Consider the following 21232-nt stretch of genomic DNA (forward strand, 5'->3'; position numbering starts at 1 on the left):
ATTTTACAGTCAGGAAATAATAAATTCCAATGTATATTTTTAAGCGGTCAGCTCAACAATTCGCTTAATTGTTATGCGATTAAAACTTAGGCAGAAAGATAAAAAAATCATGAAAAATCAAAACTATAAACACTTTTTAGAATCTTTAAACAGCTAATATTTGCTCAAATTTTAGCCCAAACCAAAATATTCTTGGGTAGGGCTGTATACATTAAAAAAAAATCTTGGTATAGGGCATCACACCTCTACAAATAGCACTGACACTTGAYATTTTTAAGTCTGCTGCTTCAAATGTTTTATATTAAAATCRGTGTTTTCTGAGGGGYTCTTTATATTAAAATCAGTATTTTCTGAGGGTTTCTTTGCTCTAATAATAGATAATTCTGGCATGGTAAGAGCTTGGACAGTTGCAAAGCTTCCCTCTAGGAAGGCAGGAGGCAAAAGAAGAATAAAAACTCAGGGGATAGATATGAAACATCACAGATTTATTATTAATGGTATCAAAAGCATGTTTCTAAGTGTAAAACCGTCAGAACAGCTAATTTTACTGCAGGCCGMTACCTGTGTTAAGGCTAAAGTCATACAAACCTGTATTTCAGCATATGTTTCTTTTTTTTATCACCTTTTAATTTTTATGCTTTTAGGAGGGAAGATTTAATAATAATAAAGCATCCCTGGGTTACATGGCTGCASGAATTCAGCTAACTTCGGGAGATAYATCCCAAATGCAATGAAAATTAAATGAAAATTAGAATTTTAACCAGCTCCATGGAACTCATGAGRKTTTAAGCTTCAAAATAGGTCAAAASGTGCCCGAAACGCAGGGTAGGAAWACAAAAAATGCTGCCTGGTGTAACTCTGCCAAAAATCTGAATCTCTTATCATGTTTGCAATCGCTGGCACAAACCCCTCAGGTTTTCTCCTTCTCCMKCACATCCAGCTCCCACACGGAGAGCTCAAAGTAATTAAATTCCCATTTTGCCTTTCCCAGAGGGAGCAGGAGGGGACAGCAGCGGGGACAAGAGTGGGATTTGCCCCTACAGCTGCTTCAGCAGGAGTTTTAAAGAAAATAAACCCCTCAGGTAATTCCCAGAACGCCTGAAMTCACTGCTGGGGGGTTAAAAGTCCGATAAACTCGTAAATATATTCATTATACCCTCACACCCCTCACACGCAGGCCCACATGGATGTACCGTYCCCACACACACACCCCATATGGATAAACCCCATAYARATRTACCCCACACAAACCCTATATAAAKGAACCSCACAGAGRYGCACTCCCGGCCCTGCAGCCCCRCTGTGGGCACTGCAGGRTGGCTCCCAAGCCCGCCCCCGCCCCGTGTGCCCCCTCAGGCCCGTCCTTACACCTCCATCTTGTCCTCCCCGGCGCGGYCTCCCGGAGGATCCTCCCGCCGCCCCCGGGCACGGCGGGACACGGCGGGGAAAGAACCGAGCGAGGCCCCCTGGAGCTGATGGAGGATTCGGAGGCCGGGGCGGAAGCGGAAAAGGAAGGAGAAATAGGGAACTAGAGAAAAAAAAAAAAAAAAAAAAGGGGGGGCAGGAAAAGATCAACTGCATTGGCCGGGAATCGAACCCGGGCCTCCCGCGTGGCAGGCGAGAATTCTACCACTGAACCACCAATGCCGGTGATGAGGGCACTGCTCCCGTCGCTCCTTTTGTGTGTACGTTCAACAGAAAATGAAATTAATTCTTGTCTGAAATCACTCAGATTGACAATTAGTCGCCGTTAAGTGTGGCAAAGGCAAACAGCATCGCGCGAAACTCCTTTCAAATTAAATCTCTAGCAGTGTACGGAGTACTGCGGGACTGAAATAATTTTATAATACTCGTATTATCTTTTAAATCACTTGACTTAATCAAACTTTTCAGCATCGTGTCTTTCCCAGCCATCACCGTGATTCTCTCCCATTTAAACCCCATGTTAAACTTTGCAGGAGCCTTTTTAATTCTTCATAAAACCGGGACACTTCACTGAGTGCAAACAGATGAAAATCCTATWGGTAACAGCAAGGAAAATTATCTGGGCATGGAAATATTAATTCCCTAATTTTGATATTTTCTCTCAGTGAAAATTTTATATGCAGATACAACACCTCTAACTCCCTAAGTAGTGTCATTCAGATACATTTACTTGCTTGGAGCAGGGATTTAAGAGCCTTTTAGGGATTTAGGGAACTGAATAGGTCACTCATGGTCCCCAACCTCTACCTCACAATGCCAGCACAAAACCCACCAGCCATTTTTCTTGCCATGATCACGCCAGACAAAATTCCAGTCCCATTTTTAAGCCTTTTCTTCTYCTTGGGGTATTGGAAATGCTGAATTCAAGGTAATATGAGCAAACCATAAGGTTTCAGGAACAGTCTCCAGTGCCAGGACTGCAGGCACTGAGCAGCTCCCAGATTTCCAGGAACTTTTATCGCCAGATGTGGAAGTGTTGGGCAAAATTTAAAAGCCAATTGCAAAGGCTTTTCAGCCTTTTTAATTTGAAAACCCCTAAAAGAGTTTCAGTGGACGTGTGGACCCCATCACACACAGATTGTARTAAGGAAAGGAATTTATTTATATTTAAGAAGGATTTATTGTGGACTTTTTTTTTTAATTAAAAAAGCCAGGAGGAAGGTGTGGAGAGGCAGCCTGAGAGCTGCTGGTGYGACTCAGTGCACAGGATGCAATGGATGCTGCCCTTTTTCATGTCAGGATTAACTGGCCTTGTGAGTTGGCCAAAACTGGCACAGCAAACRCTCTGTGACTGCTCTGCCATGTCCCAAATCCTGCACATGGGACTGCCTGAAAGAAGGGAAAGGATGTCCATTTTCATGGGAGAATGTGGTATTTCCACACAACGAAATTTCAGAGTTTGATTGCAGAAATCTGCTAATCCTTGCCTGCCTCTCACCACTCTCTTCAGATGATGGTTCAGAATCTTCAACACAATTATTTTATTTCTGCTTTCCACCTCTTTATATCTCTTCCCAATCCCCAAATTATTATATTTATTTTCACTGTTTCCTCAAAAGCTTCACTCCAAACCTCTCCTGACACGCTTTCCCAACCAACACTGATTTTTCCAACCATGATGAAGATATGGTTGGGGATGAAGGATCGCAACACAAACACCTCTTTCCACACCTTTTTTCTCCTAATAGAAATACTTTTCCTAAACATTTTCCAGTAGAGATAGGAAGCATTTCAGGCTGTAAATACAAATAAAAGTCAGCTGCAYGTCCACTGACATCACACAAGGCAGAAAGGGAATATTGAGAGAGACCCAGCTGCTCGGGAGGTGAGGAGGTCACTTCGCCGGCTGCAACTGCTGCTCTTTAGGTGTTAGCCAGCGATGCTACACCATCCAGAGGGAATGCAGACATGGGTTTTTCCAAATGTGCTTAGCATGTCAACATTTTAAGCATTGGCTTGTGATTGTTACCACTAAGGCTTGGGGAGAGAGGGGCCCTCGGTATTAACTATTGAAAGCAGGGGGCCTAGGACTTGCTATTGAAAGCAGATCTGCAGGGTATTTGTGTTCTTTGTCATGAAAGATGTTTACTGTGTTCAGCATTTCGTTCAGCATCCTATGGTGTCTTTTTTTTTCTTTTTTCTTTTTTTTTTTTTTTTTTTTTTTTTTTTTTTTTTTTTTGGGCCGTTTACAATCAAAAATTCGTTAAAACAAAGTTGGGGGGTTTTGGGAACAGAAAATGTCAGTGCGGCTCCGCGTCAGACGAGCTGACAATGCGTTTGCCCGGCACGTTCAGCCCGTGGAGCTGTTTTCAGTCTCCAAACCGAAAAGACAGCTAAAAAATGATGGATTTTAAAGAAGGTGCATTGTAGCTGTTTCTGCCATCCTTTTTCTTCACAGCCCTACTGCAAAAACTGGATTTCCAGAGCCACCAGAGCTTCTTGACTCCCTCAGCATTGCACCGTTCCAGTAATAAAATGAAATAGTAGAAAAAGGCCCGGATTGATTACAAAAGTACCAATAAAGTTCAGGTCTTTGAGTGCATTAAAATATATTTGATTAAATTTCTCTGTGCTGCAAAATTGGAAATTTACTCCCTCGCACCCATTATCACCTACAAAAGGGTGTAGCTGGGAACATTAATGTAGGAATGCTTCACCATCCACTGTGGCAGAAAGGAAAGTAAGYGGGAGGATTTTCCCTCAGAACTTCCTCAGTGCTGACTGTGAGGTGAGGATTTTCAGGGTTAATCTTTCTATTTCGAATAAAATACTGAAAGGAGATGATGGGAAGTGGAGAGACACCCAAACCAGAACAAATGGAGAAGATAATAATGAGAATGCACTTCAGTTTGCATTAAAARGTATATTTTGCATTGTTATTTCAAAGTTCAACTTTCCAGTTCCAAGCATCTTTAAGAAATCCTATTTCTCCAATGTTAATTTTTAAGTTGAGGCTTTGTATTTATGTTTATTTCCGTTTATATTCTAAAAACATTCATCTATATTTTACATTGCTTATTATGCAGAAAACATAGTTTTTACCTGTTTGATCTAAAAATAAAGAGAGAATCCATCATTTCCTAGATCCAAAGTGGGGCAGGAGATGAGCAGTGTAGCACAAGCCAGCTAATCCCTGTGAGGTTTGCTAAATACACTGTGGCACTGCTGACAGATCCCATGTGGATGTGATATCCCCTGTCACATGTAATATCAGACACAGGTTAGCAAAATCCTATTTACACCCCTTTGTTCAAGTAGAAATTCAGCGCTTGCTGTTATCACAGCAATCAATCTCCTGTCCAAGCCTGGAGTAAGGATGAGGATGCTTTTAAGAGGTGAAGAAGGTGAGAAAAGTGGTAAAAATGAGGGATTTCATGGTAGGAAGGAACAGAAATGTGAAAGGATCGAGCGCTGGTTCAGTGTCCTGGTGGRAAAAGGGGAAGGGGATCCAAGTTGTAGAACTGAGAATGGCAGAAGAGAACAAGGGGGTCGATTTAAGGGAGAACAATCCTTAAACTGAGGATTTTGTGGATGAGAAAGTTGGAAAATGTTTCCTGAGCACTGTGAGAGGTTTGGATAATTCAGATGGAAAAACGTTACACCGGAATATCCCATAGGGTAAGAGAAAGCAGCCAATATTCAGCTTTCTATGGAGGAGAAAATGCTCTGCCCGAGGASTTGATGAGAAATTCCTGCTGAGCCAAAGCTTTGCTGTTCTAAAAGGCTCCTTGTGCTTTGAATAAGTCATTTAAATCCATAATATTTAGGGTGTGATGAGTTTAACAAGGTACAGGTTATTGCCACAAGTACAACTTCAAGCCCCACAGGTGACCCCACACACCTGGGGACAACAGGGAAGCCCCAGAGCTGGTGGGGTGAAAAGTCTCAATCAGTCAGAGATGGGAAAGAACAACGGGAATCTATTTTTTATGTTTTTTGGGGTGGCAATGGGGACAGAGCATCGTATCAATTATATTCTTATTAAAGATTGCTCGTTAAAGAGGTGTGACAGAGTGATGTGACTCGTTCAGCACCAGGATATTCCCAGAAAAGCGTTCCAAGGATATTCCTGAGCTGTGCACAGCGCAGGAGCTACGCCAGGTAAGAGGCATCACTCCCAAACCTCCTCCTCGTCCTCGCAGCAAACCCCTCTCCAAAGCACCCCCGAACCCCGGGGCAGCTTCCCCGGGCCAGTTCCGGAGCAGCGCAGGGGTGGGAAGGGACAAGGGGGACAAGGGGGGCACCCGAGCGGGGCCGGCCCCGGGCACACYCCGCCCCGGCTGGGCGGGACGAGCCGCCAGCCCCGAGCCGAGGGCTGTAAAAGCGGGGCAGCGGCACCGGGGAGCAGCGAGCGCCACAGCGGCCGGGGCTGCGTGCGGAGCAGGTGAGCGGTGCCCGGGGAGCGGTGCCCGGGGAGCGCACCGGGAGCGCACCGGGAGCGGGGCAGGGAGCGGGCACCGAGCGGGCACCGGGCGAGCTGAGCATCTCCGCGCTGTCCCGCAGGTTGCGCCAGGTGCCAGGATTGCTGCACAAACCAGCAAAACGTCGTCCGAAATGGCAGCCGAGGTGAGGGGGTGCTTGGCTTTGCCGGCGGGTCMTTTTGGGGCGGGTTGTGGTGGGATCAGCACCCCTGGAAGGGTTCGGRAAAGGTGCGCGTTAGGGGTGGTCCTGGAACTGTTGGACTCGCTGATCCTTTCCAACCTTCATGATTCGTTTTCCCGGGTTTTAAATGGAGAAAGGGACAGCGAATATTTATGTTGCAAAAGTTCCCCGTCCCACCTCTGTTCCTGGCAGCGAAARTGGACCTGGACACCTGTTCCCCGTCCCAGCCATTCCCTCCCAACACCACCCTCTTCCCATCACGGGGTGTCCAGCCAGGAGCCGCAAAACTTTGCTTTTTCCCGCATTTCCCCCRCCTCGCCGCAGCTCCTGCGGACAAACCCGCTTCAAACCCGGAGCTGCCGCACCCCGAGCCTCGTCCTGCCCCCTCCAGCTCCCTCCTGCTCATCCCTCGGACAATCCTTCGGGAAAAGGCTGCCCGTGTCCCGCTGCCCGCCCGGCCCTGCCCGCTGTCCATGGTAGCTCCGCCGCCCGCTCGGCGCCGTGCACCTGCCGAGCCCTTCTGGGGCTGCTTTGGGGTTTTCTTTTCCTTTTTCATCTCACGCTAACATTTGTAACACTGAAAGGCACCCGGTCCTCCCTTTCTGCGATCTCCACCTTTGTCGGTTTTTTCCTAATTTTATACAAACAATGTCGTGGACTCTGGAGCTGCTTCAAACGGTAACTTCAGACACTTCATAGTTACAGGAATGTTTTAGAGGATGTGGCTTGTRCTGGCCCGCAGATCCTTGTCAGCTGAATATTTTCTTCTAGTCTGCCTTAAAGAGTGGGATTTTTTAGTATTTTACGGAACAGAGACTAGCTTTCACCATATCCCTGACTCCTTTACCTTTCAAAAATTTCTAATTCCTTTTTGTCAGGAGTCCATCAAAGGGTCAGGAATCAGCAGCTGCCTTAAAAAAAAGTCTGTACTGATATTGCACCACATGCCCTGATRCTCATTTTCAGAGAGTCCTGCAGCAGTAAAATACCTTCGAGGATCCCAAACCCAGATCTGTAACCTCAAGGGCTAAATTCTAGTAACAGTGACAGCGACATGCTCTAAATGCAGGGCTTTACTAGTTAACACCGAATAAAACCATTCCCGAGATTGTCCTCAGTTTTAATTTGCTAAGAATGGGACAGACATGAAATAATTTTTAGGGGATAAACCCATAAATCTTCTGAATGTGCCTCTTACCTTCATTACTTGCAGGGGGACAAAATGATGGCAGGAAGGTTTGTGGGGAGCACAGATCCCATCATGGAGATGCTCAGTGCKTCCATTACTGTTGACCAGAGACTGTCTGAGGTGGATATCCAGGGCAGCATGGCTTATGCCAAAGCCTTGGAGAAGGCTGGGATCCTGTCTAAAACTGAGCTGGAGAAGATCCTGAGTGGCCTGGAAAAGGTATTTCTTTCTTTTCACAAACTTTGATGTGTGCTGAAATGAATCTTTCCTTGTCTGACAGCACCTGAGTCGCTGTTTTAAAGAGCATCTTTAAATGTCTTGGTGTCCCATCCTCAACTGAGCATACCCTAGGAATCATTTCAGAGTGAAGTTTTCCTGCTGGCACATGGAAATTTGAATGTGGCTGCCCAACTTGGTAGGAGGTAATGCACAGCAGGTGGAGGGGGAAGAGGAGCCAGCAGAGAAGTGGTTTTTAAAAATAACCATTGTTGTTGCTCACCCACCCTGGCCAACGGTGAGTCTGTCTGATGTTTTATAGGAAACCCTTTGTGGATGATCCTAAAGAAATCACTGGTATTTCAGCTCAATTTTTCYTTGCAATGCTTCAAYCYTCCATAARACTGCAGGATTATCATGGAAAGAGRGATGAATTCCATGGGATATCAGGGTATCAGCAAGCAGCCTGAATGCCAGAGTTTGTGTGAGGCTTAACCYTTCTGGGAATGGCAGGAATTGGAATTTCCTGGGGACACCCACAGCCCCCACACAGCAGGGTAATGGGGTGGCTGACTGGTGTTTCTGYTGTTTGCAGATCTCTGAGGAATGGTCCAAAGGAGTCTTTGGTGTGATCCAGACTGATGAGGACATCCACACCGCCAACGAGCGCAGACTAAAGGTTTGGTTTCTCTGATCTCTTGTTCTGTTACTTTTCAGCTCCATCTGCCTGGTGTGTGTCCCTCTGTCCTTCTGTGAAATTCCTTCAGCYCTCMTGGCACTGAACACCTGGGGCACAGCCAAGGGTCTCCACAYYCCTTTTGTGGCACTGTACAAGCACAAAACCCAAAYCTGCCCTCTCCCAGAACAAACCCCATGGCTSCTCACAGCATCCTGGAGCTCAGTCYCYTCCAGGCAGGGAGGARATCTGCTCATGCAGAAATCCTACTGATTTCCTRACCAAAATCCTGTTCTTGTCCTCAGGAGCTGATTGGAGACGTAGCTGGGAAGYTGCACACTGGCAGAAGCAGGAATGATCAGGTATGGACAGAATCTTTTTTTCTCTTTCTACGTTCCTCCCCAYCTCACTTCAGGAGATCTCAGACCAGAATGGCCTCTGGAACACTTCCCAGACAGCAAAAAATTCAGACATTACTCCATAAATACAACAAAGCGATGAGAAGAAGCTGCACCTTCCCATCACACAGGGAAGAATGATAAGATAATAAACACAGGGAGGGGTTTACTTTACAGCAAGAGTGACCGGTCACTGCATGTGTGACATTCTCTGGGGTCTGACTGTGGCCAATCTCCCCCAGGTTGTGACTGACCTGAAGCTGTTCATGAAGAATTCYCTCTCCATCATCTCCACGCACCTCCTGCAGCTCATCAAGACCCTGGTGGAACGCGCTGCCATGTGAGTCTTTTCCCAAATCTGCAGCCTCAGCCTTTTTGGGGCAGGAGGCTCCTGGGTTTTCAGGAGCAGCAGAGTCTCCTGTGCAGGGAGTCACAGCCAGGCACTTTGGGGTAGCCCAGGGACCACAACAGCCCCTCTTTTTCCAGAGATCACATCACCCCTCACAGAATCTTTTCTCACCTCTCACAGAAACTTTGTTTCACCCCGGACAAAGGAGTTGAGGTGGGAGAGCCACACAAGGCTTTAGAAGGCACCAAATCCATCTGGAAGAGTGGGGAACTTGGACATGTTTTTCAAGTTTTTCTGAATGAGGAAAAGCTCCCTGTGTTACCTCCCTGTCCAGCTCTGCTCCTCACACTCCAAATCTGTGGTGGGCTGGGGAATCCTTGCCTGCCATGGAGGGATTGCTGCTCCAGGCAATTTTCCAGAGCAGATTCACCAGGCTGGAATATCTAAACCCAGTCTGCTTGGTTTGAAAGGTGACAGGGAGAGAGAAAGATGGACCAGTTCCRGCGCCTCACAGGCTAAAGATGTTCAGTTTGTGACCTTACCAGGRGCCCTGGTGTGTCCCTGGCCCTGCCCTCCCTCCTGKCCCTGCTGCCACTCACCTCTCCCTCCTTTCYCTCCCAGAGAAATCGATGTGATCCTGCCTGGCTACACCCACCTGCAGAAAGCTCAGCCCATCCGATGGAGCCAGTTCTTGCTCAGGTGAGCACCTTCCACCCTCTCCACCCTGCTGTACTGAGGGGACAGCCAGGGGTGGTGACAAACCAGAGGGAACCCTGCAAACAGGAACAGGAACTCCCTGTGTCCCCTGGCTCTGTACATGCTTTGTGTTTGAGGAGGAGTCCCAGGCTCCAGGCATGGCAGGATAATGACTGGAAAGGAAGCAGCCATTCCCTGATCTCATGAGCTTTATCCCCCTTGTTGTTCCCCAGCCATGCTGTTGCTCTGACCCGGGATTCTGAGCGCCTGGGAGAGATAAAAAAGAGGATCAATGTCTTGCCTTTGGGAAGGTAAGAGCTACTCTCTTGGTGATCGCTGGGCCTTGCTTTGCTCTGCAAAGTCTTCAGGAGTGCTTTTTTGTTTTGTGAAGCTCAGTTTGGGGTGGATAGGAAAGATCCCTTGCATGAYTCCTGTTTCTTTGGCAGTGGAGCTCTGGCTGGGAACCCCCTGGAAATCGACAGAGAGCTGCTGCGCAGTGGTAAATGTTTTCCTGGCACTGAGGGGCACAGGAGCTCCTGTCACACCTGGGAGAGAGGGAGGGGACCTTGGGGCAGGGCTCCCGATGGCACCGTAATGCCCCATMCTGGAGCCATGAGCCTTCCCTTTTCCAGGCTTTTTGCTGCAGAGGCAGTGCCTGTGGGGTGGGAGGAGGAAGAGCCGCCCCYGCTGCACTCTGGCTGTCTGGAATCATAATAAAAACCCAGCTGAACATGGCTGTGTTCCTGGGACTGTTCAAGGGCTCACAGCCATCTCCCCTGGGGCAGCCTGGTGCTTGCAGGCTCCTGCCAGGGCCAGTCTGAGCTCCTGTGTCCATCCCCTTCCTTGCAGAGCTGGACTTYGCTTCCATCAGCCTGAACAGCATGGATGCCGTCAGCGAGAGGGACTTTGTGGGTGAGCACAGCCAGRTCTTGCCAGCGCTTTGGGAAGCAGCTCCTGGCACCTTTCCAGTTATCCTGCTTTAATAAGGGAACTGAAATCCATTGTTAGGAACTAAAGCTGCAGTCAGGGCTCTCTGAGTTTTCCAAGCTCTTTTTTCCCCCTCCTAACTTCCCATCTTCCCCGCAGTGGAATTCCTGTCTGTTGCCACCCTGCTGATGATCCACCTCAGCAAGATGGCTGAGGATCTCATCATCTACAGCACCAGCGAGTTTGGCTTCCTGACCCTCTCTGATACTTACTGGTAGGTTTCTGGTCTCTGGTGAGTGATTCTCCTCAGCTCTCCCAGCCTGAGGGATGTGARGCAGTGATTGGAGTCTCTCTGTGCTCGAGACTGCCCCAGCACCAAAAGCCTGTCACCCTCAGGGTGAATGTTCCTCAGCAATGGTCACTCATTTCTGATTCCCATMACTCAACCAAATCTGTGTTCACCCCAGGAGCTCCTGTCCAGGAGCTACTGGCAGAGAGGACTTCCTGCCCTGCTGGGAATGCTGCCAAAGCCCTTCCTTGACTGGCTGGGTTTGCAATCCCAACAGACTCCTTGTTTCCTGGGTGGCACAACCACAGCCTTCTCTTTTGGAGATCATTTAGACTGCCTTGCTGGTAGTACCCTGGAGGGGTTTGGAAGGGGAGCCTCCTTTTTGCTTCCTCTTCAAGAGGTGGRGCTGTGTGGCAGCTCCAACAAATTGTAAATCCAAAGAGCAACTCAGMCAGTTCACTGATTTCATRCAGCCTAAACAGGAGTACAGGAAAGGGGACTTAGAGGTTTCTTTTGGAGGGTTGGATCAGTGATTTCAGCCAGAGAGTTTTGCTCACCATTGCACCCCACACACCTTCCCTGCAGCTCTGGCAGCAGCCTGATGCCTCAGAAGAAGAATCCTGACAGTCTGGAGCTGATCCGCAGCAAAGCCGGGCGAGTGTTTGGACGGGTGAGCCCCACAAAGGAGGAACAGGGAGGGAAAACTGCTCCTATTGGGGCTGGAGAATTTTCCTTTTCCTTGCCTTTTCTTTCCCAAAGAGCTGTGTGCTCTGAGCCTGCCCTGGGGCTGTGCTTTGCTCTGTGCCTCMCTCACTCTGTCAATCACTCRCTGTTCCCYTCTGCAGTTGGCTGCAATTCTCATGGTCCTCAAAGGACTCCCGAGCACCTACAACAAGGACCTGCAGGTAAAGCACTCCTTCCTCCCCACACCACCTCTGTGAGCAGACACAGCCATCCCCCACTCCTGAGCTGTCCCAGCACTCCATTTCCCTGCTGAGTGCTGGGCAAGGGGCTGAGGCAGGGGGTGCTGCAGGCGAATCCCCTGAATTCCACGGCAGGAGCCTCWGGGATYCCATCCCTGCTCTGCTGCCTGGGCTGCACCAGGTTGATTTACATCCATTTCCATGGCTGTTCCAATACAGGAGGACAAGGAGGCTGTCTTTGATGTYGTGGACACCCTGAATGCYGTGCTYCAGGTTGCCACTGGAGTGATTTCCACCCTCCAGGTAAGGATGCAGCCTCTCACTGTGAACAGGGAGCACATTCTGTGAGTAACACAGGRAGCAGAGCTCCAGGCTGGTGCTAAGGTGAAAACTCTTCAGTTCCTCACCCACAGYGCTCATTTTGRCCCCTCTTAGAGCTGAAGTGCTCCCAAGGAGGAGCTGATGGTAATGTGTCCCTCTGACCTCCTTCCTGCAGATCAACAAGGAGAGCATGGAGAAGGCACTGAGCCCCGAGATCCTGTCATCTGACCTGGCTCTCTACCTGGTTCATAAAGGAGTAAGTACCAGAGGGAGACCTGGAGCTGGGATTTCTTTGGATGCAGAGAACTGCTCAGGGATGAGCAGGGATGGGGCCCCTCTGTTCTGTCCCAGGGTGAAGAGCTGTCGACAAACATGAAAGCTGAAAACACATCCTTTATATGTATTTCAAGCAGTGCTGCCTGGGGGACCCTATARTGATTCACACCCAAATTATTTGATCATAATTAATTCCTAAATCCTTCCCTCTGCCACTCCAGCACCCCCAGATTCAGCTTGCACTGCCCAGGCAAACAAAAATACCACAGCACATCCATTTWTCTGATGGAAAGCAGCCCAGCTGCCTGGCCACTGACTGCCACCTGTGCTTGCCCCTGCAGATGCCCTTCAGRCAAGCCCACATCGCYGCTGGCAAGGCCGTCCACCTCGCCGAGACCAAAGGCATCACCCTCAACAATCTCACCCTGGAAGACCTGAAGAGCATCAGGTTTGGATCTCTTTTGTTTCACTTCCCTGCACAGGCAGGATCAGCCTCCCTGCTCAGCCTTCCCAAAAGTGCCTTGGTCAGGCAGGGCCCCAAAAAATCCTTCTCAATATCAAGGCTGGGGGCTGAAAAACCTGAAGGGGAACAACATCACCTCCATTCCACCGCAGCAGGGCACGGGCAGGAGCTGTGGGGAGGGGTGGGAGAGACTCATGAAGCCCCCTGAGGGGTTTGGCTCTGAAATTCCTTGGAGGAGAAGCACAGGAGCCTTTCCTCTCCGGAAAAGGGAAAGGGAAGGAGAAAGGGGGAAAGGGAAAGGGAAAGGGAAAGGGAAAGGGAAAGGGAAAGGGAAAGGGAAAGGGAAAGGGAAAGGTTCTCACTCCCCCAGCCTCTCCCCAGCCCCTGGGCACGTAGAGCAGCCCAGATCCCCCTGACAGCCCCCTGTCCCCCCAGCCCCCTGTTTGGCAGCGACGTGGCGCAGGTGTTCAGCGTGGTGACCAGCGTGGAGCAGTACACGGCCGCGGGCGGCACCGCCAAGAGCAGCGTGACCGCCCAGATCGAGCAGCTGCGGGAGCTGCTCAAGAGGCTCAAGGAACAGGCTTAGAGTGTGGGGAGAGATGCCGTGCCAGCAGCGTTGTGCCTGTGCCACTGATCTGGAGTTAATAAACACTGGGGTGTCTGTAGTTCACTGAAACTCCTGTCTTGTGTCTTGATTCTTCAGGGTTGGGCTGAGCTCAGCCCAGGTTGGGYGGATTGTGGGCTCTTCCTCCCTTGCAGCTGGGGTTGTGTCTCTGGGAGGGGAGGCTGGCAGGCTGGGCCTGTCCCTTTTTACTCAGCAGAATTCCTTTTCCACCCTAGCCTTGCAAAGCTGGTGTTTTGCTCAGCCCCTTCTCCCCATGCTGAGGCAGCAGCAGCGTTGTTGACTCAGAGCTGCAGGTCTGGAACACACGCAGGGAGTGGAAATAATGCAGGTGTTGCCTCACCAGGTTTAGTGCTGCAGCAAGGACAGGACAAACAGCCATGAGGAAAATCTGCAGCCCAAGCAGCCCAGGAGACACAAAGTGCTTGAATCTTGAAAGCACAAATGCTGCAAACACGTGGAGGAAGGCTCAGCACCAGCAAACTTCCCTTTTCCCAACACTTCTCACCACTCTCAGTCTCTCCTTATTCTGGCCCTAAAACAAATCCATTCTCCTGGCATTTAAACAGAACATTTCAATTACCTTCCCACAAACCTCCTTTGTGTTTGCTCCCTTCCTTCCTGCTGTGGTTCTGCTTTGGCTCATGGTTTGCTCTCYAGCCTGTGGCCAGGAAATAGTTTTTGTTCACTCAGGTGCCAGGCTGAAGGAACAAGAAAGCCACAGGTAACACCAATACTCAACACCTGCAGAGTCAGGAGAACAGAGATTTCCTCATCTCCACCTCTGGGATCTTTTTCCTCCTATAAACTTTCTTGGTCTGAATCACTCCCCTTATTTTTCCTATTTGTATCTTCTGGTTCCTTTTCTTCAGAGCCTCAGCTGAACAGATTKTCCCTTGCTCCCAGCAGCAAATGTCTGGCATTGTCCCTCATGGCCAGTGCTGGGTGACACATGGCCTTGCCAAACTGAAAGGAGAAGAGAAGTCAGCAGATTACCACATTTTAGTTTCTTACTTAAATATGAATTTACAGTCACTGGTACTTCCCACCCATCCATTCTTTTCTTTGAATTGTGAAATAATTTAGATTGGAGGGGCCATACAGACATTACAGGAGTGGGTGGTCCATGGTGCCTTCAGACTTTCACCATCACCCTCCTACGACTCATTTGGGATTTGAGTTTTGGTCTCAAATCCCTGCTCATTCCAGGGATTGCCCTAAGGAGAAACAGGCAAACAAAAAAAACTCAGCGCATCCATTTGCTGGCCACAGGAAGGCTCTTGAGCCAGGAATTCATGTAGGGTGATTATCAGCTGGGTCRTTCTGGATGTAAATCCAGTGCTTACCATCCTTCCAGATCCTCAGCAACCTCCTGTCAAAGCCTGGAGCATGGACATCCATAAAAGATGAACGTGACAAAAGAAGCATTAAAAATGAGGGACTTCAGATGAGAAAGGATCTGGCAACAAAATGGTTTAAAGAGATTTTCTCAGGGTAGACAGCATGATGCTCTSTGCATCCTCAAACCTGAAAGCTGGAAAAAGAAACCATCATGAATGGAAATGTTTGAGAAGCAGTGAATTAACTGCTGGTTATATACAGAGACTGAGCTTTGTTCTGGATAGACACTGAAGGCACAACACTGCAAATCCAGATGCAAAAGAACTTCACGGGACAGCCAGAGGCAGCTGGATGGCACTGGCAGTGTCCTGCTGCTCCAGACAGCACCATCCCCATGCACACCCATGCAATCCCAAGGACCTGGATTACATTCCTTCCCACTCGAATTATGACAGCGAGGCTGGTCAAAGGGCAGAAAACCCCGAAAGGGGACAAGAAAACGAGGATTCCGTGCCTAGGTGTCCTGTAAAGCACAGGGACAAGCCATGCAGGGCAGGACCGGGGAGCGGGGCCGGCCCGGGCACTCCCCGCCCCGGCGGGCGGGACGAGCTGCGGGAGCGGCGGGAGCGCGGCCGGGGCTGCGCCGGGAACGGGGGTGGGATCGGGGTTGGAATTGGGATCGGAACCGGGACTGGGATCGGAACCGGAGCTGGGTTCCGGACCGCATTTGGGATCCGGACCGCAGCTGGGATCGGGACCGGGACTGGGATCGGGACCACGGCTGGGATCGGAACCAGGGCTGGATACGGAACTAGTATTGCAGCTGGAATCGGCACTGGAGCCGGGATCGGGATCGTAACCAGAGCTGGGATCGGGATCGTAACCAGAGCTGGGATCGGGATCGTAACCAGAGCTGGGATCGGGATCGTAACCAGAGCTGGGATCGGGCCGGAACCGAAGCTGAGATCGGGAGTGGATCTGCGATCGGGACCGGAGCTGTGATCGGGACCGGGATTGGCGCTGGGACTGTGACCAGGATTGGGATCAGGACCGGGACTGTGACCAGGATTGGGTTCGGGACCGGGACTGTGACCGGGATTGGGATCAGGACCGGGATCAGAGCCGCCTCGCAGGTGGCCCCTCTGCGGGCTCTCCTCCCTGCGCACAGGACCCGCCACCGGCCGCGATGGCAGCAGCCGAGGTGAGGGCGAACTTTGCTTCCCCGGGGCCGGGGGGGTCCGGGGGTGCTCAGCAGAGCGAAGCTGCCCCGGAGCCTCCTCTTGGCTCTCTCTCGCAAGCAAAGGCCGATCCCCGCGCCTGCGACTCGTGCTCGGGCACAGGCACTTCCCAGCAGCTTGTGTAAACACCGCTCGGCACAAAAGCTGCATTTTCAGTTTCCTTCCCCGCCGAGACGTGACCAGGCATCCTGGCGAGTCTCACTTTCTGCTTTCCAGATCGCTGCTCCAGCTTCCTGGCAGTGCCCGTCAGTGCCAGGCTGCACAGCCACTGCTCCAGACAGAGTCCTGGAGCTGCCTAAAATCTTTCACCTTTGATTTCCCGACTGTAAATGTATAATTTGCAATGTTTCTGCTGACACACTTCTCACTTTGATGGAAAAACTTTAAATACCGAAGTTATACCTTGATATTCCTGTTCCCCAGTCAAGTGCTGAGCCTCTGGAATGGCCTTTAATTTAGCATTAATTTAGTTCCTGGGGGCACCAAATGAGTGCTGAGGAGTCCTAACATTTCTTTTTCAATGCTGATTCCCCTCCCTGCCATCCCTCAGCTTTCTAACAAAGCTGCCCTTTACACAAGGCTGCACCCTCACCTCTGCAGGCTCTCTCCTGTTGTCCTTTCATGCACAGGGACATGGAGACAGTCACCAGGGAAAACATTTTTCAGGTTACTCAACAGGGTTTTGTCTGSTTGGTAAAGCCCTGGCATAGATCAGCTTCCAACTGTCCTGCCAGCTCCTTGCTGTCCGTGGTAGTTATAGTGACCAATGTGAGAAGAAACTTTTAAAGTGTTTAAAAAATAGATTAGTAATTGTTATCCACTCTGCAATGCATTAGATTTAGTCCCTTCCTTCAGGCGTCCTCCAATTCCTTTTACTGCCTGGCAGCACTGGACAGCTGCTTTGGAAATATTGGTTTTCCATGTAAATTTGGCAGATTTAAAACTTTGGGCAAGCAAAAAGCTTCTGCACAGGTGACACGGCTCAGGTGAGGCCATCCAGGCTCTGAATCATTGCTGGAGAAGCTCACACACAACACACACCCTGCTGTGGTGCACAGCTGGAACCCTGCACAGCTCTTTGGTCACCCATTGCAGTGGGTGACACATTCTAGGTGGTGAGGTCCCCACAGGAATCCTGCTTTGGATGGGAAAACCCCACTTTTGTTTCTGTGCTGGACCACAGCTCTGTCAATCAAAGAAAAATCTGTTAAACAGCACAAAAAGGATTTCATGGATACTAATTTCAGTCTAATCCTACTGACTGCTTTACTTCTTCCTCMYTTTAAAAGGCCTCACWAGAGAAATCYGTGCTKGTCTTGCATCTTTCCCTRATATTAATTTCAAGGACTCTCAGCAGAGTCCTGCAGAGGTAAAATATCTTGGAGGCCAAACCTCAGCACTCAGGGGTAAACGATAGTGACAGTGATGTGTTTTTTATCTTTTCAACCACTTGCCAGAGGTCCTGAAGTGTAAGAACTGCTTTGGTCAGTGTTATCACACTCAAAAAAGAGCTGAGCAAGGCCTCTGTATCACATAAATGGATCACTAGATGTTATGTACTGAATAGGAACTTACCTGAAGTTATTAGGCTTCTTTAATTCACTGTTTTCTCTCTCAGGGGAATAAACTTTGGGGTGGAAGATTCAGTGGAAGCACAGATCCCATCATGGAGATGCTCAACGCTTCCATTAGCTATGACCAGAGACTGTCTGAGGTGGATATCCAGGGCAGYATGGCTTATGCCAAAGCCTTGGAGAAGGCTGGGATCCTGTCTAAAAYGGAGCTGGAGAAGATCCTGGGAGGCCTGGGGAAGGTATTTCTTTCCTTTTTAAATTGTCAGGTACATGACCTGAGAGGAGCCTCCCTGATTTTAATAACCATTGTGGCTGGCTGGTGTTTGYAGATCTCTGAGGAATGGTCCCAAGGAGTCTTTGTGCTGAAACAAACGGATGAGGACATCCACACTGCCAACGAGCGCAGACTGAAGGTTTGGRGCTTCCACCTCTTGTTCCTATTCCTCTGCCTGATATGAAAGGGCTTGTCCCTCTGTCCCTCAGTGAAATTCCTTTAGCTCTCCTGGCACTGAACACCTGGGGCACAGCCAAGGGTCTCCACACTCCTTTTGTGGCACTGTACAAGCAAAAACCCAAATCTGCCCTCTCCCAGAACAAACCCCATGGCTCCTCACAGCATCCTGGAGCTCAGTCCCTGCCAGGCAGGGAGGAGATCTGCTCATGCAGAAATCCTACTGATTTCCTGACCAAAATCCTGTTCTTGTCCTCAGGAGCTGATTGGAGAYGTAGCTGGGAAGTTGCACACTGGCAGAAGCAGGAATGATCAGGTATGGACAGAATCTTTTTTTCTCCTTCTGCATTCCTTCAGTTCCTTATTTGATGTTTTTATGCCACCTTCCTCACGCCCTGACACATTGCAACTTGTATTTCCTTTAAACTAATGATAGCCTTAAACTAATGATGCTGCAGTGACTCATCCACCCAGGGCAATGGCATCTGCAGGATTGCTTCTTGGGGCTAAAAGGTCGCAAAATTCCACTGAAAACCTCCAGAAACCCCAACTCTGCTGGCTGGGAGCCACACATCTTTCAGGATCAGTCCTTCTAATGATGATCAGCTTGTGTTGGCTGGGGATTTTCTGATTCAAACTTGGCAATTCCTGACAAGAACAAATTTTAGTTCTGTACACAGAGAGCAACGGCAACAGCAGCTTTCACAAATTAGTGACGGGGATAATGGCAGAATAGGAAAATTTCCCTTCCCATCACACGCAACAAGGAGAGGATAACGCTGCCAGAGGTTTCTGCTGAGCAATATTTGGTTACTAAACCTGTGCCWTTGTGCTTGGTGTGTCTGTGGCCAAATCTCCCCCAGGTTGTGACTGACCTGAAGCTGTTCATGAAGAATTCTCTCTCTGTCATCTCCACGCACCTCCTGCGGCTCGTTGAGACCCTGGTGGAACGCGCTGCTGTGTGAGYCCTTTTCCATACTCCATTTTCCATGGCTTTGGCATTTTTGGGGCAGGAGATTTCTCAGCTTGCTGTGTGAGTGGGCAGCAGCAGGGTCTCCTGTGCAGGGAGTTGCACACCTGGCCCTGCCCTCCCTCCTGTCCCTGCTGCCGCTCACCTCTCCCTCCTTTCCCTCCCAGAGAAATTGATGTGATCCTGCCTGGCTACACCCACCTGCAGAAAGCTCAGCCCATCCGATGGAGCCACTTTTTGCTCAGGTGAGCACCTTTCACCCTCTCCACCCTGCTGTACTGAGGGGACAGCCAGGGGTGGTGACAAACCAGAGGGAACCCTGCAAACAGGAACAGGAACTCCCTGTGCTCCTGTGCGGCTCTGACGAGCGGGGAATCCAAGAATGGATGGGGTAACTCCCTGTTCTCCATTCTTTGGCCGTTTTTACCTTCTGGAGTGGAACATTTTYCAGTTTCCTCTCCCTATTTCACCTCTCCTGTCCTTCCCCAGCCATGCTGTTGCTCTGACCCGGGATTCTGAGCGCCTGGGAGAGGTGAAGAGGAGGATCAATGTCTTGCCTTTGGGAAGGTAAAGTTTATTTTTTTCTGGGATCCCCAGCCCTCACTTTGCTCTGAAATAAGACGAAGAGGCAGATCGGTCCATCCCCTGAAACACTGGGGTTTCTATTCCATAGACACTGCAGCCCAAAGACTCTCACCATAAATACATTGTTCTAATCYTTGAAAATCAAGGATTTACAAGGCTTCCATCAAGCAAACCTTCCTCTTTGGAAGAGAAATTCTGGTTTATTCTGGAGTTTGATGAGCCTCTGACCACACTGTGACACCAAAGTGAACTGGGGGAGGGAAATCTTCAGACAGGTGTCATCACTCTCGAGCTCAGTTTTGGTTGGAATGTGCATGAAATCATGTATGACTTCTGGTTCTTTCTCCCCTGGCAGTGGAGCTCTGGCTGGAAACCCCCTGGGAATCGATAGAGAACTTCTGTGCAGTGGTAAATGTCTCCCTGGGATGGAGGAACAGGACTACACATAATGCTGGGACTTTGGGAAGCATCAGCACATTTTTCTGATGTTATTTTGCATGTGTTACAGCACTTTAAGGAGGGTGTGGAGGGTCATGAATAAAYAGAAAGCGTCATCTCCCCTGGGGCAGCCTGGTGCTTGCAGGCTCCTGCCAGGGTCAGTCTGAGCTCCTGTGTCCATCCCCTTCCTTGCAGAGCTGGACTTCGCTTCCATCAGCCTGAACAGCATGGATGCCGTCAGCGAGAGGGACTTTGTGGGTGAGCACARCCAGGTCTTGCCAGCGCTGTGGGAAGCAGCTCCTGACACCTTTCCAGTTATCCTGCTTTAATAAGGRAACTGAAATCCATTGTTAGGAACTAAAGCTGCAGTCAGGGCTCTCTGAGTTTTCCAARCWCYTTTTCCCCCTCCTGATTTCCCGCCTTCCCCGCAGTGGAATTCCTCTCTGCTGCSACCCTGCTGATGATCCACCTCAGCAARATGGCTGAGGATCTCATMATCTACAGCACCAGCGAGTTTGGCTTCCTGACCCTCTCTGATGCCTACAGGTAGGACTCAACCCTGGCCAGAGAGACCTTCCCTCAGCTCTCCCAGCCTGAGGGATGTGARGCAGTGGTTGAGGTCTCTCTGTGCACAAGGCTGCCCCAGCATCAAAACCTTGGCACAAAGCACCCTCAGAGTGAATGTTCCTCAGTAGTGGTAACTTATTTGTCACCCTGGTAACTTAACCAAGTTTGCATTCTGGAGCTGCTGGCAGAGAGAGCTTCCTGCCCTGCTGGGAATGCAGCCAAAGCCCTTCCTGAGCTGGCTGGGTTTGCAATCCCAACAGACTCCTTGTCTCCTGGGTGGCACAACCACAGCCCTCCCTCCATGAAATCACTTAGACTGCCCTGCTGGTTCTATCCTGGAGGAGCTTGGAGGAGGAACTTCCTTTTTCTTTCTTTTTGGAGCAGTGGGGCTGTGTGCAGCTCCAGACAAGGTGCAAAATCAAAAAGCAACTTAGTCAGTTCACTAATTTCATGCAGCCTAAACAGGAGTATGAGGAAGGGGGTCCTACATATTGCTTTTGGAGGGGTTGGGTCAGTGATGATGTATGTGTATGGATGAGGGTTTTGCTCACTGTTACATCCCACACATCTCCCATCCAGCACTGGCAGCAGCCTGATGCCTCAGAAGAAGAATCCCGACAGTCTGGAGCTGATCCG

General features: G+C 49.8%; 3 protein-coding genes and 1 non-coding gene across 4 annotated transcripts in view; 2 read left to right on the top strand and 2 right to left on the bottom strand.

Annotated features, from left to right (window-relative positions):
• CRCP (CGRP receptor component) overlaps positions 1-1525 on the bottom strand; it is a 21727-nt gene extending 20202 nt beyond the window's left edge. Inside the window, exon 1 of the mRNA XM_057385528.1 lies at positions 1369-1525. Coding sequence (XP_057241511.1) covers positions 1369-1376 — 8 coding nt within the window. The 5' untranslated portion in view covers positions 1377-1525. The remainder of the gene's footprint in view (positions 1-1368) is intronic.
• Positions 1526-1576: 51 nt separating this feature from the next.
• Positions 1577-1647, bottom strand: TRNAG-GCC (transfer RNA glycine (anticodon GCC)). The gene has a single exon. It is a non-coding gene; the product is annotated as a tRNA-Gly (tRNA).
• Positions 1648-7288: 5641 nt separating this feature from the next.
• Positions 7289-13486, top strand: ASL (argininosuccinate lyase; the record flags this gene model as incomplete). The annotated part of the gene is made up of 15 exons (XM_057385525.1): positions 7289-7495; positions 8088-8171; positions 8474-8530; positions 8809-8906; positions 9537-9614; positions 9845-9922; positions 10058-10110; positions 10461-10523; positions 10698-10812; positions 11413-11497; positions 11673-11732; positions 11970-12053; positions 12247-12327; positions 12689-12795; positions 13246-13486. Coding segments are annotated over 15 exons (1401 nt in total), but the record flags the coding sequence as incomplete, so codon positions are not given.
• Positions 13487-15665: 2179 nt separating this feature from the next.
• Positions 15666-21232, top strand: part of LOC130585158 (argininosuccinate lyase-like) — a 7112-nt gene continuing 1545 nt past the window's right edge. Inside the window, exons 1-11 of the mRNA XM_057385526.1 lie at positions 15666-15974; positions 17630-17824; positions 17915-17998; positions 18296-18352; positions 18900-18997; positions 19174-19251; positions 19496-19573; positions 19947-19999; positions 20225-20287; positions 20461-20575; positions 21176-21230. Coding sequence (XP_057241509.1) covers positions 15960-15974; positions 17630-17824; positions 17915-17998; positions 18296-18352; positions 18900-18997; positions 19174-19251; positions 19496-19573; positions 19947-19999; positions 20225-20287; positions 20461-20575; positions 21176-21230 — 891 coding nt within the window. The 5' untranslated portion in view covers positions 15666-15959. The remainder of the gene's footprint in view (positions 15975-17629; positions 17825-17914; positions 17999-18295; positions 18353-18899; positions 18998-19173; positions 19252-19495; positions 19574-19946; positions 20000-20224; positions 20288-20460; positions 20576-21175; positions 21231-21232) is intronic.

Source organism: Malurus melanocephalus, unplaced genomic scaffold (assembly GCF_030028575.1).
Source record: "Malurus melanocephalus ecotype Western Australia unplaced genomic scaffold, MMel_1.1 scaffold_838, whole genome shotgun sequence".
Classification (NCBI taxonomy): domain Eukaryota; kingdom Metazoa; phylum Chordata; class Aves; order Passeriformes; family Maluridae; genus Malurus; species Malurus melanocephalus.